This window comes from Falco cherrug, chromosome 7 (assembly GCF_023634085.1).
Source record: "Falco cherrug isolate bFalChe1 chromosome 7, bFalChe1.pri, whole genome shotgun sequence".
NCBI classification, from domain to species: Eukaryota; Metazoa; Chordata; class Aves; order Falconiformes; family Falconidae; genus Falco; species Falco cherrug.
Window position 1 is genome coordinate 30,777,755 of NC_073703.1, and position 13,323 is coordinate 30,791,077.

The 13,323-nt window shown below is 47.1% G+C and overlaps 1 protein-coding gene across 1 annotated transcript; it reads left to right on the top strand.

The window, feature by feature from the left end:
- Window positions 1-6,484: 6,484 nt before the first annotated feature.
- GPHB5 (glycoprotein hormone subunit beta 5) lies at window positions 6,485-9,294 on the top strand. Its single transcript, XM_005437291.2, has 2 exons — window positions 6,485-6,688; window positions 9,101-9,294. Exons 1-2 carry the CDS (start codon window positions 6,485-6,487, stop codon window positions 9,287-9,289), a joined length of 393 nt encoding a protein of 130 aa, XP_005437348.1. The 3' UTR covers window positions 9,290-9,294.
- The last annotated feature ends 4,029 nt before the right edge of the window (window positions 9,295-13,323 follow it).

Genomic DNA, 13,323 nt, shown 5'->3' on the forward strand with positions numbered 1-13,323 from the left:
TTTAAGGTGGGAGGAGTGGCTTTGCGTGCCTGAGACTTTCTGCCAGGACTGGCGTCCCATTGTTTGTAGGGAGAGTCCACGTGTATCTAATCCCTGTGTGAGAATACGTTTCCTGAGCGCTGCATTGTGCTTTCTGTGCTTAGAGTTGGCAGTGTTTCTGTCAGAGTGTTTCTATGAGCTTTACTCGCTTCCTTTGATTTTAATTTACAGATCAGCCATACCCTCTCAAGGTTAAACCTGCTTTGTCTGTCCCTTTGCAAACCAGTTCTTCACAAATTTTAGAAATATAGCAAATGACAGAAAGTCATGCTCCAAGACAAATACACAGCAGCTGTGGGAATGGATTAAAGAATCTTAATGTACTTGTTTGTAAGGCTGTTTTTGGGACACAAAGGTTGTCTTCCTTTCAAAACTGCCAGCAAAGAGTAAACAGCCTATTGAGACAAAGTCTGACGTTAGCTTTTATAGAGAAAAGTGATTCTGGTGCTATGAGTTCAAATTACATCCAGCATACGTAGCTTCATCTCCTCCCTGATGGCTTTATAACTCGCTGTGTTCTAACCTGAATCCTACTTGGTGCCTCTCTTGGGTGCCTACTGCTGTGAACTTGGCCAACAAACCCATACCACCTCATCCATTTCTCCTTCTCTCTTTTGAACTTACAACCACCCTTCCCAGCTTGTCTTGTGTGCAGTGCATTAAGTATCTCCTGTCCAGTCACTGCCTTTGCTTGCCTGAGTGGGTACCGGTTTCCTCCTGGCCTGCCAGCTGCCTGCATGGCTCACTGCAGTACCTGCCTATGCGCAGCTGCTCAGCTTTGTTATTGCCCTTGGTCTGTCTCATTTGGTAGCACGTCTCAGCTCCTTTCTCATGACCTATTCAATTCAAACTTCTAGTGCATTAACCCCCCATTCCTTACCCTACCTCCTTGCCTACTTCTAGAGCCTTCCTCTTCCAACCCGTGTTTGCACAGTCACGTTACCTCAGCTATCCAGGGTCCTCTCCCCCTCCATGCTCTCTGCCGATTTTTTACTTGCAGGGGCATCTCAAGAAAAGCATTTGTAAGACCTCCACAAATTGCTTTTCAGTTCTTTCTCCAGACTCAGCGATGTTGTTGATGTCCACAAGAAGTGGGTGAACTGAGCTGACATGAAATTGTTTTTCACATTTTATTCATTCCCCCACAACACTTTGTGGGAACTTTTACTTCTGCTAGAAAGACCTAGAAATCTGGGGCAAACCCAGTAATGCTAGGTTGGAAAAAATTTTTTTTTAAATCTATATTTTCAGTATGAAACCAGATGTGTGGCACCTAATATTAAAAGCAATAATTTTTCATTGAAAAACACAGTGGGTTGGTTGTGTTTTTTTTAAATTTTAAAATAGTGCAGATAATTTTTGTTAACCTGCTCCAAATGCTAACAAAATGCTAACATGATCACTGTCAGTACTGCTTCGCTTATGTATGAGCTCTCACCTTTCCCCCCTACTATTTGTTTCTCTCTCTTTCTGAGTTGTAAATTAATCAGGGTACAGACAGGTTGCTCATGGTCCCAGGAGTATCTTGAGACCTGTCAAAATATAAGTAGTCCTTATAGATGGTTAATACTAGGAAAAATACATAAGGGCAAGTATGAAGTTGAGAAGCTCATCACTGAAGGACAAGGAAGGAATTAAAAATTCCCTGCATGGCTGAGGATTTGGGTGTTCATGTTAGTTAAGCTGTTTGGTTAATTTTAATTTGGGAGTTTTATGTGGTGTTGAAGTCAACAGCACCTGGTATTGCTCTGTTTCCCATGCATGGGAGAGGAGATAGGACCAACAAAACTGCCTGGGAAAAACCAACATTCATGTTATTCATGAGACATGATGCAAATCCTTCAGAAATAGGTATCTGTCCCAAGAATAGATAGGTTTTTCAAAAAAGAAAGTAAGAGAGAGTCTACCATTTGTCTTTCATTTTACTTCCTGAGGTTATTCAGCACAAATGGAGACAAGAGAACAGAACCTTGGTTGGCTGCAGTCAGTGAATCCAAACTGAATTACACAAGCTGAAAGTCCAGCACCTGGTTTTCTAATCCATAGGAGAGGGATCTGTCAAAGCTGGTTGATCTGCCATCTGGCATGTATCTCCTGTACCTGTCTTTCATCTTGGGCTGATTTTTGCTGGCACATTTCCAAAATCAAATGAAGGGAACTTATGACGAATATTTTCACTTTTACTTGCCTCCTTTGCAAGTCAGGAACTTTTAAACTATACATTTTTTTAAAAGCCTTTAAAGGTATCTTTTCTAGCTTCATTTTTGGTCAGTGAAATTAGCAAAAATGTTTTAGGTTTTTTTTTGTGGAAAGTTGCTGATATTTTTAGATCAGTAGCAAGATTTTGGCTGCTCCTCTTGACCTCCCTGTAATCTGTTTTGGCTTTGAATCTCCTGCTTTTCCCTATTGGATTCAATGGGAGAAAAGTGTCAAGGATGTGTCTGGTGATCGCGTCTATGGAGACATTACAATACCTCCGTTAAGTATTCCTCCTCCAGCACCACGCCTGACAAGTCTTTACTGGGAGCTGGAGTCTTTGCTGCTAACAAGACTGTGAATAATAATGAGCAAGAATACTGGGAAAGATCTTTAACATCCCGTCCCTCCCAACTTCAGAACAGTTTTCAAATTTTAGTAAAAATTTTGTTCCTTTCTGCTTTGTTCTTCCCTTCATCTTGAAAAATATAAAATCTGTGGGTTTGGTTATTTGGTTGGTTTTTTTCGGTTTAGTTTTCTGCTAAGTACATTCATTTTCTGAAGTGGCTGTTTCCCATGTCACGATGGCGATAGCACTTAACGGCTGCTGCTTGTCTGTGCTTCAGGAGGTGTTTGTGAAGGCCTGGGGTCACACCTCGTGGCTGGAGGATTTCTGCGCTTGGGTGCCTCCTGGTCTCGCTGCAGAAGGCGCACGCTGCGGGCTCCAGGGCAGAGCCTTTGGATGGCAGCTGAAGCCCGAGCCCTGGTAGGGACCTCCTGTACTGCTGCATTAGACATATGTGGTTAAGAGGAATGACTGTGGGGAGGGAAAAGGCGAAAGGAGGAGAAAAGTTACGATTAGAGTTGGATTCAGCTGTGTTCGTGTACAGACCAGCTTACCCTGTAAGCTTAGGTAAAGGTCTGATGCGATGTGATCTCTACAGGGGGGGCAGTGGCTCTTGGTTATGCAAAATGTCCTGTGCCGTTATGTGAGGTTTGCTTGACTGTGGACAGCCGGCTCCTTCTTTCACTTCTTCCAATCACCGTTCCCTAATTTACACAGAAAAGGCAAATCTTGAGGGTGAATAACCAGCCCGCTACGTGCCAGCTGGTGCGCGTAACCAGTGCAACAGACTGACCAGGGAAATAGCCGGGCAGCGCAGCAGCGAGAACAACAGCCAAGCAGTGGCTGCTCCACGCCAGAGCGGAGTGCAGCCCAGTGCTCCGTGTGCTCCCGGGAGGTGTTAGTGTGGATATGAGCCCTGCTGCTGCTGCTGCACCAAACGTAGGCTACTGACCTTGGAAACGAAACAAGGACCTTGAGTCGTGGGTTATTCACCCTGGAAAAGGGAGAGCACCTATGTCATACACCTCATTGCGTCCTGAATGCTTTAATATCACATTTCCTTAAAATCTCTTTGCTGGTTTCCATAGCTCATACTACAGAAGGCCTGAATACAACCCACCAGAAGTATATATTTGGTAATTGTAATGTAAATTAACAACTCACAGTAATCACTGTTTCATATTTGATGAGATGCATTTTGTGGACATCGACAGATGTTGTTGTGTTTTGTTTGTTGTTGTTTTTTTCTTGTTTTGTTTTTGTCTAAAGCATTGTAGGATTATTTAAATCAAAGTTTCCTCTTTGCATTTAAATGCAAAGTTTTCCTGTTTGCAGGGCTGGGTTGTATTGCTGTGGCACCTTCTACAGCATCACCCCGAGGGGTTTGTGATGACTGACACTTGCCCTGCGTTTTCAGGATGTGCCCGGGTATTGGAGCAGTCAGCGCTGGGAAGCTGCTGACCAGCCACGAGCTGGTGGAAGCGAAGGGAGGTGACTTTCCTGAGGTCATTGTGTAAGCTTATGGTGGCGCTTCTCTCACGTGCTCGTCTTTTACAATCTTGCTGACCAGCTTGTTTTTCATAGTGCCAAGGTTCCTTGGATTCTCTCTGTCCTATGGGTAGCTGAAAATTGTGTTGCATGGCAAAGGCAAGGGACATGATTTCCAAATTGCCTTTGTGCAGTGGTGCTTACCTGTGTGACAGCTGCCTGACTTGTCAAGAGAACATTTGCTCTTCTTGAAAACTCTCCACTCTTTCCCCCCATCCCTTGCCCTTGCTTATAGAGAGTAATCTGGTAAAAAAAAGGTCTTATGCAGCTGACAAAAATTTGGGTGTTTGTTCATGCAAATATTTGAAAAGTCTCCCTTCAGGGTGTTTATTCAGGGCTTGTTAATTAAGGGGTAACAATGATTTCAAAGCCAGCCTCCAGTCTCTTCACAAAGGTGTTGCAATTCTGCTATGGAAGAGAAGATCCATTTTGCCCCAGTGCATGCTCATTATTTCACTCACCGAGATACTCTCTTTGTTTCAGTGCTGATGTTATGAAGCAATACCCTTTAAGCTAATCGCTGTTGGAAAGGAGAAGCTTGCTTTACAGTCAATGACTTTGATGCCTTGGGTAGTTCAAGTAAGGATCTGCCTCTGTCTTGCCTTGATTGACAAGAGCCTTTCTATAAATTGAGCAATTAAGCAACCCAGTAGCAGCTGCTAGGGAGATCTACTGAGCACAAAGCTGAGAAAGATTCCTGTGCAGATCTCCTGCTGCTCACTCTGACGTCCTGAAACACCACCTGCAATTTAAAACTCCAAAAGGAGATCTGACTCCAAGAAGTTAGGTGAGTGTGCTTCTGTGTTTGTTCCATGTCATGGCTCTGGCTCATGAATAAACCAGTAGGTTTTGCTAAATTGGCGAACAATAAGAGTTCAATTTATTCTGAAGTTTGTCTTTTTTGTTCTCAATTTTGTTCTCAAAAGTCTGCTTTTAAAAATAAGGAATTTTAACACATTTTTACCCTGCTGCATGCTATAAATAAACATATATACCTTATATATAAATGTACACTTGTTAAATCACATGTAAGACTGTAGTATGGGCATGGTGACGTATATGAAGCAAGCTTCATGTGCTGATCTAAAACTCTGATTTAGCAAAGTTAAAGTATTTGCTTTAACAGGAGCCTAGAGACTCGAACATCAGTCAAGCAAAAGGCAGGCCAAGCTCATTTAACTGAAATCTATCCAGCTGCGAGCACAGGCCAATGCACACGGGTCTGTGTGCCCCACGCAGTAGCTGACTTTCTCAAAATTAAATGTGAAGTCTGGGGTTTCTAGGTGGACATTTTAAAATGCAATGCAAGTATGTGAAGTATAAGTAGTATCTTGTGGCTTAGAGCTACTTTCAAGCTCTCATTTTTTTTTTGGCAAGAGAAAGTTTTCCAGGGAGGCTGGTTGCTCTCTTTGCTGAGACAGAGAGGCAGCAAGTTCAGAGGGACCTGGCTGATGCTGGGCTGCTCAGAAGGTGTGAGGAGTTCAAGCCTCTGCTGGTCCTTGGCCATGTCCCCCTTGTCTAACCAGCTCTCTTCACCACCTTAGCAGCCTTGGTTGGCTCTGAGCTGGCTGGTGGGGCAGTGTGTGCAGGAGGGATAACTAGTCTCTCTGGCTGCAGCCCTGCCAGTGGACCAGCCCAGGATATTGGAAATGACAACTCCAGTAACACTTTTGGAGGTGCTGAGATTATAGCACAAATTCAGGGATGCTTGGCACCTAACTTAGGCTAAAAGGTAAGTGGGATAAATCCAGAATTAAGTGCCCAGGTCAAAATGCTGGTGTTATGTGCAGACCTAACCCTGCTGAATGCATGGAGCTGCATCTGTGCTGCCTTCCCCCCGTGCAGCAAAGCAGGGAACCTCCCACAGATGTACATGACAGACAGTCAGAGCCCTGCCAGAGCCAGCACCACCAGGGACTTCAGCTAACAATGTGTGTGTGCACTGGGAGAACACCACAGGCCTGCATGGCTGCTGGCTTGGTGCAAGCTGAAGGCATGGGATGGTATGGAAGACGTGTGCTGCAAAGTAAACTCACAGTATGGAGATTTCACTGGGTCTGAGGCACCGGCTGGTGGTTTTATCTCTTCCAGGCAAACCCCACGGCTCTGCAGGGAAGGCCTGCATGCTGCTGCTTTCTCTTACAGATGTTTTCACTAAGACTTTCCACTTCTGGGAGTAGGCCACTGCTCATTCGTAGATCTACTCATCTCTCAGCCTGAATGAGGATGGGGAACAGCATGTCTGAGGGGAAGAGGGGCTGTCCCAGGTCGAGCTGAGCTGGTGCACTTGCTCTTCTTGCCTCCTGGACCATGCTGGCTCTCCCAGCCCGCTGCTTCTCTCTCTTCTGCCTTAGCATGAAGCTCCACTGGGTGATCCTGGGCACCCTGCTTCTCCTGCTGCTGGCCAGCTCTGGTGGTGCGGCCGAGACCCCCGCCATTGACCTGCGGACCTTCATCGGCTGCGCTGTGCGTGAGTTCACCTTCCTGGCCAAGAAACCTGGCTGCAGGGGGCTGCGAGTGACGACGGACGCGTGCTGGGGACGCTGCGAGACCTGGGAGGTGAGGCTGTGCCAGGGCTAGGGGCGGCTGGCTGGCACCGACGGCCCTGGGGGTGCTGCCCCCACCAAGAAAAGCCCTGAAAAGAACCCCCCCACCCCCACTGCCAGCAGTGTCTGCTGTCAGGTGTTCCCTGCCCCTTCCACTGCCTCAAAGGGGGACGCGCATCAGGTGATGATACTAATGAAGTGCTTATGTAATGTTCTTATGATGCAATTTGAAAGCTTCTTGCAGTTAAGGAGAGAGGCCTTTATTACTTTACTGGAAAAAATTCCTTTGAGATTAAGACGGAGCTCCCGATTGATAGGTAATATATTTTGTTCCAAAAAGCAAATCCTGAAGATAATGTATGTTTCTAATTGGGTCCTGTTTTAAGTCATAGGCCTGTATAAATATAAAGTAGTTATGTTCTGGGGACATACAGGGGGAGAAAGAAAGAGGGTAAGTACATCTACACACACCTCAGAGAACAAGTTTCTGAGTGCCTTCACCATTCTGTCACTGGAAGGCTCGAAGGGCCGGTCCCAGCTTAGTTCCTTCAGGGAAACCTTGGGCAGCTCGAGAGTTTTGTCCACATGAAGACCAGGACTCTGTGTAAGTGACCAGAGTAGGGGCCAGGCTCTGTGTGCCAGCTCTGACTGCCCTCTTTCACTGCTCGGTGGCACGAGGGGAAAGGCTACTGGTGGCCAGATTTCCCCGGTGGGATAAAGTTCCTTCAAGGGACCCCTTGTCACCTGGATCCCCCTATTCCCAAGCTCCTCTGGCAGCGCAGACCTGGCAGACTCTCTTAGCGTACTGCAATACCGCTGGGAAGCAGTCAAGCTGAATGCATCTGGCTGTAGGCTCAAGAGCTTCTAGAAAGCACCATGATGTACTTGGGGGGTGGGGGGGGGCTGTGGTAAAGGGGGAGGCTGTCTGTATATCTTCTTGCTGAAACATTGTGCATCTGGTTTTTTCCATGTGTATTGGGTCTGGCTGAGCCCCGTAGCAGCCCTCCTGGTGCTGTGCTCACACTGGCAGCTGGAAAGGTGGTGGTAACACACGGGTGTTTTGCCCGCTGCTGAGCGGTGCTGGCACAGCACCAAGGCTGGCCCTCCAGCCTTCCCTGCGCCTCACTGGCAGGCTGGGGGTGGGCAAGGGCTTGGGAGTGGACACAGCCAGGACAGCTGACCCCAAGTGACCAGAGACATCGTTCCATACCATATGGCATCTGCTCAGATCTAAGTGCTAAGAGAGAGGAGGAGGACAGGGGGGCATTCGTTATGTATGATGTTTATCTTCTGGAGCAACCACTACATGTACCAAAGCCCTGCTTCCCAGGAAGTGGCCAAGCATCGCCTGCTGCTGGGAAGTAGGGAACAACATCTTCTGTCTTCCTTTGCTTCCGTGCACATGACTTTTCCTATTGCCTCATTAAACTGCCTTTATCTTGACCCACAATATTTTTTTTCCATCTTATTTTCTCCCCCTGTGTTCTGCTGAGGAGGGGAGTGATAGAGTGGCTTGGTGGGTACCTGGTGTCCAGTCAAGGTCAACTCACTACACATGCAGCATTCTTGTTTCCCAGAGCAGGTTCTTGACACAGCACAGAGGGAAAGAAAGAAAGGAAGAAAGTCTCCTGTTTGTGTTACCTTATGCCGTTTCCCATCTGTGCAAGGGAGAGGATGACAGTGGACTCCCATTCCTGTTTGTGCTGACCCTTCTCAGAGTCTTTGGAAAATGGGTGCCTCTGTCAAAGAAAACCTCACTTTTCAGCAAAAGCAATGCTGCTGTAACACCACGTGTGAGTGTGGGTTTCAGGGCCTTCAGGCTCTCATCATCTTCTGATGGCTGGGGTCTCTGGCCAAGCTCTTTTTGCCACGAGAACTGCAGACTTCTCTGCTGGCTGCGGTGCTGAGTGCACCCCCCGTGGTGTACGTCTGTTGGGCTTTGTGGGACATGCAGCCTGATGGAGAAGACTGGTCCGGCTGAGAAACAAATCGGCTGTCTGGCACCTGGATGCACCTCTGCCCTTAGGCAGCTTGTGCACATGGGAGGGTTTCCAGCAGAATGCATTTTCTTTGATGGAAAATCAGTCCTTTTGGAAGAAAGCAGCTGCGTTTGGCAAACATGCATTTGGTTGAAACACTAATATTCTGCTGAAAACCTGCATTTTGGATAGGCTTTTTTCTTCCTTCAAGCAGCTTTAATTGGAGCTTTATGCTCTAAACAAACAGAAACACACCCATACACCCGCTCCCCTCCAGGGCAGGGCTCCAAAAGGCAAGTGGTGAAGGATGCAACCTAAAACTTATTTCTGTGGCCCCTTCCACCTGATCCAGTGGCTCCCCTATTTACACTAAATCCCCTTGATGAGGCTGGGACTCCAGATCTTTGTCTTGCTTCTTGCCTGAGGCCATTATTTCTCCCTGTCAGAAACCGGTGCTGGAACCGCCTTACATCGAGTCTTACCACCGTGTCTGCACCTACAACGAGACCAAGATGATGACGGTGAAGCTGCCCAGGTGTGCTCCTGATGTGGATCCCTTCTACACCTACCCCGTGGCCATCCGCTGCGACTGCGACATCTGCTCCACCGCCACGACTGAATGTGAGACTGCCTGAGCTCCCCTTCCCCAGGCCAGGTGAGGAGGGGCCACATTCTTCCCTGGCTTCATACCCCTGCTACCTCCAGCGGTACTGGGGGTGTAACTTAGTCCAGAATTTGATCTCATCCAGTAATGCTCCTAATCATCGACTTTTCTGGACAGAGGAGGCTTTAATCCCCTCTCCTCATATTGTTCAAAGCGTTATTGCTGTAGAAATGTAGTACACAGCCTTACAATAGCAAATCCTGTGGGTAAAAAAAAAAAAGATGCAATTTCCCTTCCTTACAAATTTTTCACACTGTGTGACCTTTCTTCATGCACAAAGTGCACAAGGACTAAACAGTCACCGCTGGGTGGAAACAGGCTACAAAAGCTAATTACTGCCTCTGTAACAGCCTCTTTACTCATGTTGGGGCTCAGCTCCTTCCCGGTAATATAAATGCAATTATCAATGTTCCTGCCACCTCGTCACGCCCGCCCACCCCCCCCACCCCCCTCCTTACTACTTCTTACCCTAAGGTCTGTCAGGAATAACAGTCAAAGAGAAGGCCTTAAGGCCAATGAAATGGAAATGGGTATCCAAATTGCTGCCTTGAAATAAGGGTGAATGCATACTCAGCCCTGACTCAGCAAAGTATTTTACTTAAGATCACGATTAAGTGTTTTGCTTAATATCAGTGGACTTCTACAGTTAAGCACATATTTTGGTGATTTGCTTAATTGGAGCTATTCTGTTGTAAAAAATCTTGCCTCACCAGAGACAGTTCCTCGAAAAAGAGAAACACATAAATCTGTAGAACCTGCTTTTGTCCAGGGATGGGAGGGGAACTGACTTCATGTAGAATCAGCAAGACTCTGCAGAGCCCAAGGAGTCTCTCCTGACAATTCCCAGAGTTAGAGGGACCAAGCCAAAAGACTATGATTGTGGTTTGGTTTCAGCGAGTCCCTGGCTGAGGTGGTGGGAAAGAGGAGGCTACGAAGCATGTTCCCACACTTCCCTGTGCTGCTGAGCACCATGGAGACCTGCTTCTCCAAGGATGCACAGAGGGCTGGGGGGCAGCTAGGCTTACTCGCAGGAAAGATCTGGAGTGGTCACTAACGTGACCAGTGTGGGTGAGACAAGCCCCAAGACAGGAAAGAGAGCAGAGATGCCAAAGGATGGTTCACTCCTCCTCAGACCCACCATTTAGAAACTAGGGGACACCTGGGAGCTGCTGCAATAGCCCCCCATGACCACAGCCACATAAGTGCCTTTGTCCTCTGTTCCCACCTGCAGGAGGACAGATCTATGTTCATCCCTCATTTCTCCCCTGAATAAAATGGCAAAGTAGGTGAAAGTAGGAAGATTTGGCAGGTGGGAGAGGCTCACAGGAGCTTACAAAGCAAAGACACCTTCTCAGATAGCCATTAGGAGAGAATTGCTGCTGAGAGTAATATCTGCACCTGCCCTTCCACAGTTAAGTGTCTTGTCTTCTGGATGCAGTTGCCTTCGCTTCCAGGGAGGCATGCTAGAAACTTCCCCAAGTGTCCTGTCCTCACTGAGGGAGATTTAATTTAACCTGTAATTTATTAGCTGCTATAATTTTTTTTTTTTGTCTGTGGAATTGTAAAAGCTGCACTGTAGTTGAGTGGGAAGGAGGCAATTTTATCACTCTGCCTTCTGTAATTCTGAATAGAGACTGCCGTGTCAAACAGCAGCGGGAGCAGTTTTCTGCTGATGGAGTGTTTAACTGCCCTTTAAAAAGTCCTTGTGTTTTGTTTCAGGTTGCATCTCACAATCCTTCTGATCTTGTTACTGTTCTAATTGGCATCACAACCACTATGGGAAATGTGCAAATTATCTTGTGTCCTTAATAAATCTCAAAATTGTAGTATGAAAGCAATGGAAAGCAATGTGTCACTCTTTATTTATGCATAGAGATTTCTCAAGTAGAATATGTATAAGCTCCTACAAGCTCTTTGCCAGAGCTGTGAACACCTGCAAAACATCTCCTTGATCCTGATGTGAAGTCGTTTCCTTTGCTGGATTTCTCTCACGGAGCCTGGCTGTGCTATCGTCTCAGGATTAGAAGCAGGGTTAGACAGCGGCAAACTTCCTTCCTTTGCAGCCCCAGGAAATACGGGCTGTACCCCGACACGGCAGAAACCTCAGCAAGTGTTCGGAAGAAAACACCTCAGGGTGTGAAAGAGGGTTTTGACTGATGCAGTAACAGCCAGATGGGGGGGAAGCGGGGGGGAGGGGGGGAGAGGAAGAGGGGGAAGGATGTATTGACTGAAACCAAGTGAAAAATTCTAGATGGTCTTTTAAGGAGAGCAAGAGTGAATGGAGATCCTGGTGTGGGTGACAAAAGTAGAGCCAGTGCCAGAGCCCACCATCTGACTGGTGCACATCCCTCTTCATCCAGCTCTGCAGGGTTCCCACGAGTCGGCACACAACAGTGACTTTCAAGGAGCCAACTTCATTCCTGCCATTGGTAATTGCAAAGCTGGGGCTCTTTCCCAGAAGTTATTACACTACTAGGTCTTCATTCTGTTAAATTCCCACCAGTTTTAATACCTGTGACCAGGTCTTTCAGCTTTCACATCCTTTATGCTGCAGCTGGGATGGCATATCCTGCTTAGAATTTGCAGGCAGTTGACATATCCCACACATTTCAGAGCATAAGAAGCTCCTTCCCAGGCCACCTTCATCTCCTTGGGAGTATTGTAATGTTCTTAAAAGCTACAGATTTAAACCTCACCATCTCACCTGTCTAAAGCAGTTAAACAACCTTCTGTCCTTCGTGTGTAAGTTTGCAAGGATTTTGTTACAGAGGCTGTCACATCTCGGATATTATGTCTCCCATGAAAACCCCTACTGTGGTTTTTTTTTCATGTGTGTTGTTGTTTTGTTTGTTTGTTTTTTGTTTTTGTAGCACATTGATTGTCCCCTTCACCTGAACACTGACCACCAGCACCAGACAAAAATCCTCAGAGAGTGCAATGTGGACCTCTTAAAAGTGTCATTAGCCACTGCACGTTTAACCTGGCATGGCTTTCATTGCCTTAAAGCAAGGCAAGGACATTTTGCTCTACATGTATGAGGGGAACTTGACTTCCCTGGGAGAATTGTACTTGCAAATCAGGGAGTGAGGGAGAAGCTCCTTCGCGAAGCCTCTGTGCTGAACCATTCCCAGGTGTGCAGTCTCAGCTTGAAATACCTGCTGCAGTGAAACACTCTGGGGGAGAAGGGAGATGGCTGCACCTGCCTGCTCAAGAAGGAGAAGGTGCAGATACGGAAAAAGCATCACTATGCAACGTGGGGAATGGGCTTGGCTCTGTCATAAACATGCCAGGTGAGGAGGGGCGAACCAATACATTTCTTTGTGCCTCAGTTTCCCTTCTGGACACTGGGAGTGATGATACAACTGATTTTTTTTCTCCCAGTGTGTTTTGGAGCATATAGGCTACAAGGTCCCCTGTGCTGGGTCATAGCCCTACATCCTGCACAGCGCTCAGTTTCTGAGGTTTGTTGTCACTCTGCTAACCTGAACAGTAGTCACAGTCATGAGGTGCTTTCATTTTTTCACAATATTTCCCTGTTATATCATGGTTATAAGAGTTCAGTGGGTCTTGAAGTTCATCTCCCCTCATTCTGGTGCTGTAGTTGGTTGCCCAGCCAGACTGACCATATAGACTGAAATCGGTGTATTTTACCCCGTCTCCAAACCTGGGTTACAGTGAGAGGAGGGCAGGAAGCTGCCCCGGATGCAGGTTTCCTGCACTGGCTGCATTTCTCTTTGGGGGACGGGATGGGCAGCTCCCTCCTGCTCTCATTGTGCTCACATGAAAACAGAGGAACCGCTGCCCTGGGTCACAGCAAAGGGCTGTCTCGCCCAATATCCTGCCGCTGACAGTAGCCAGCAGTGGATCCTCAAGGAAATGTGAAAGCATCAGTGCTGTACAGAGGTATCGCCCAGCTATACCCACCCGGCTTTAGCAGGCAGTAGTGTAGGAAGTTTCTGCTCTGGAGGATGCCTTTGGCATCTTGTTGTTAACCCCAGGTCCTCC

Bases quoted from the DNA above. Each gene is read 5' to 3' on its own strand.
- GPHB5 (XM_005437291.2), top strand. From the start codon at position 6,485: ATGAAGCTCCACTGGGTGATCCTGGGCACCCTGCTTCTCCTGCTGCTG. The intron at 6,689-9,100 runs GTGAGGCTGTGC...TCTCCCTGTCAG, and splicing joins GACGCTGCGAGACCTGGGAG to AAACCGGTGCTGGAACCGCC.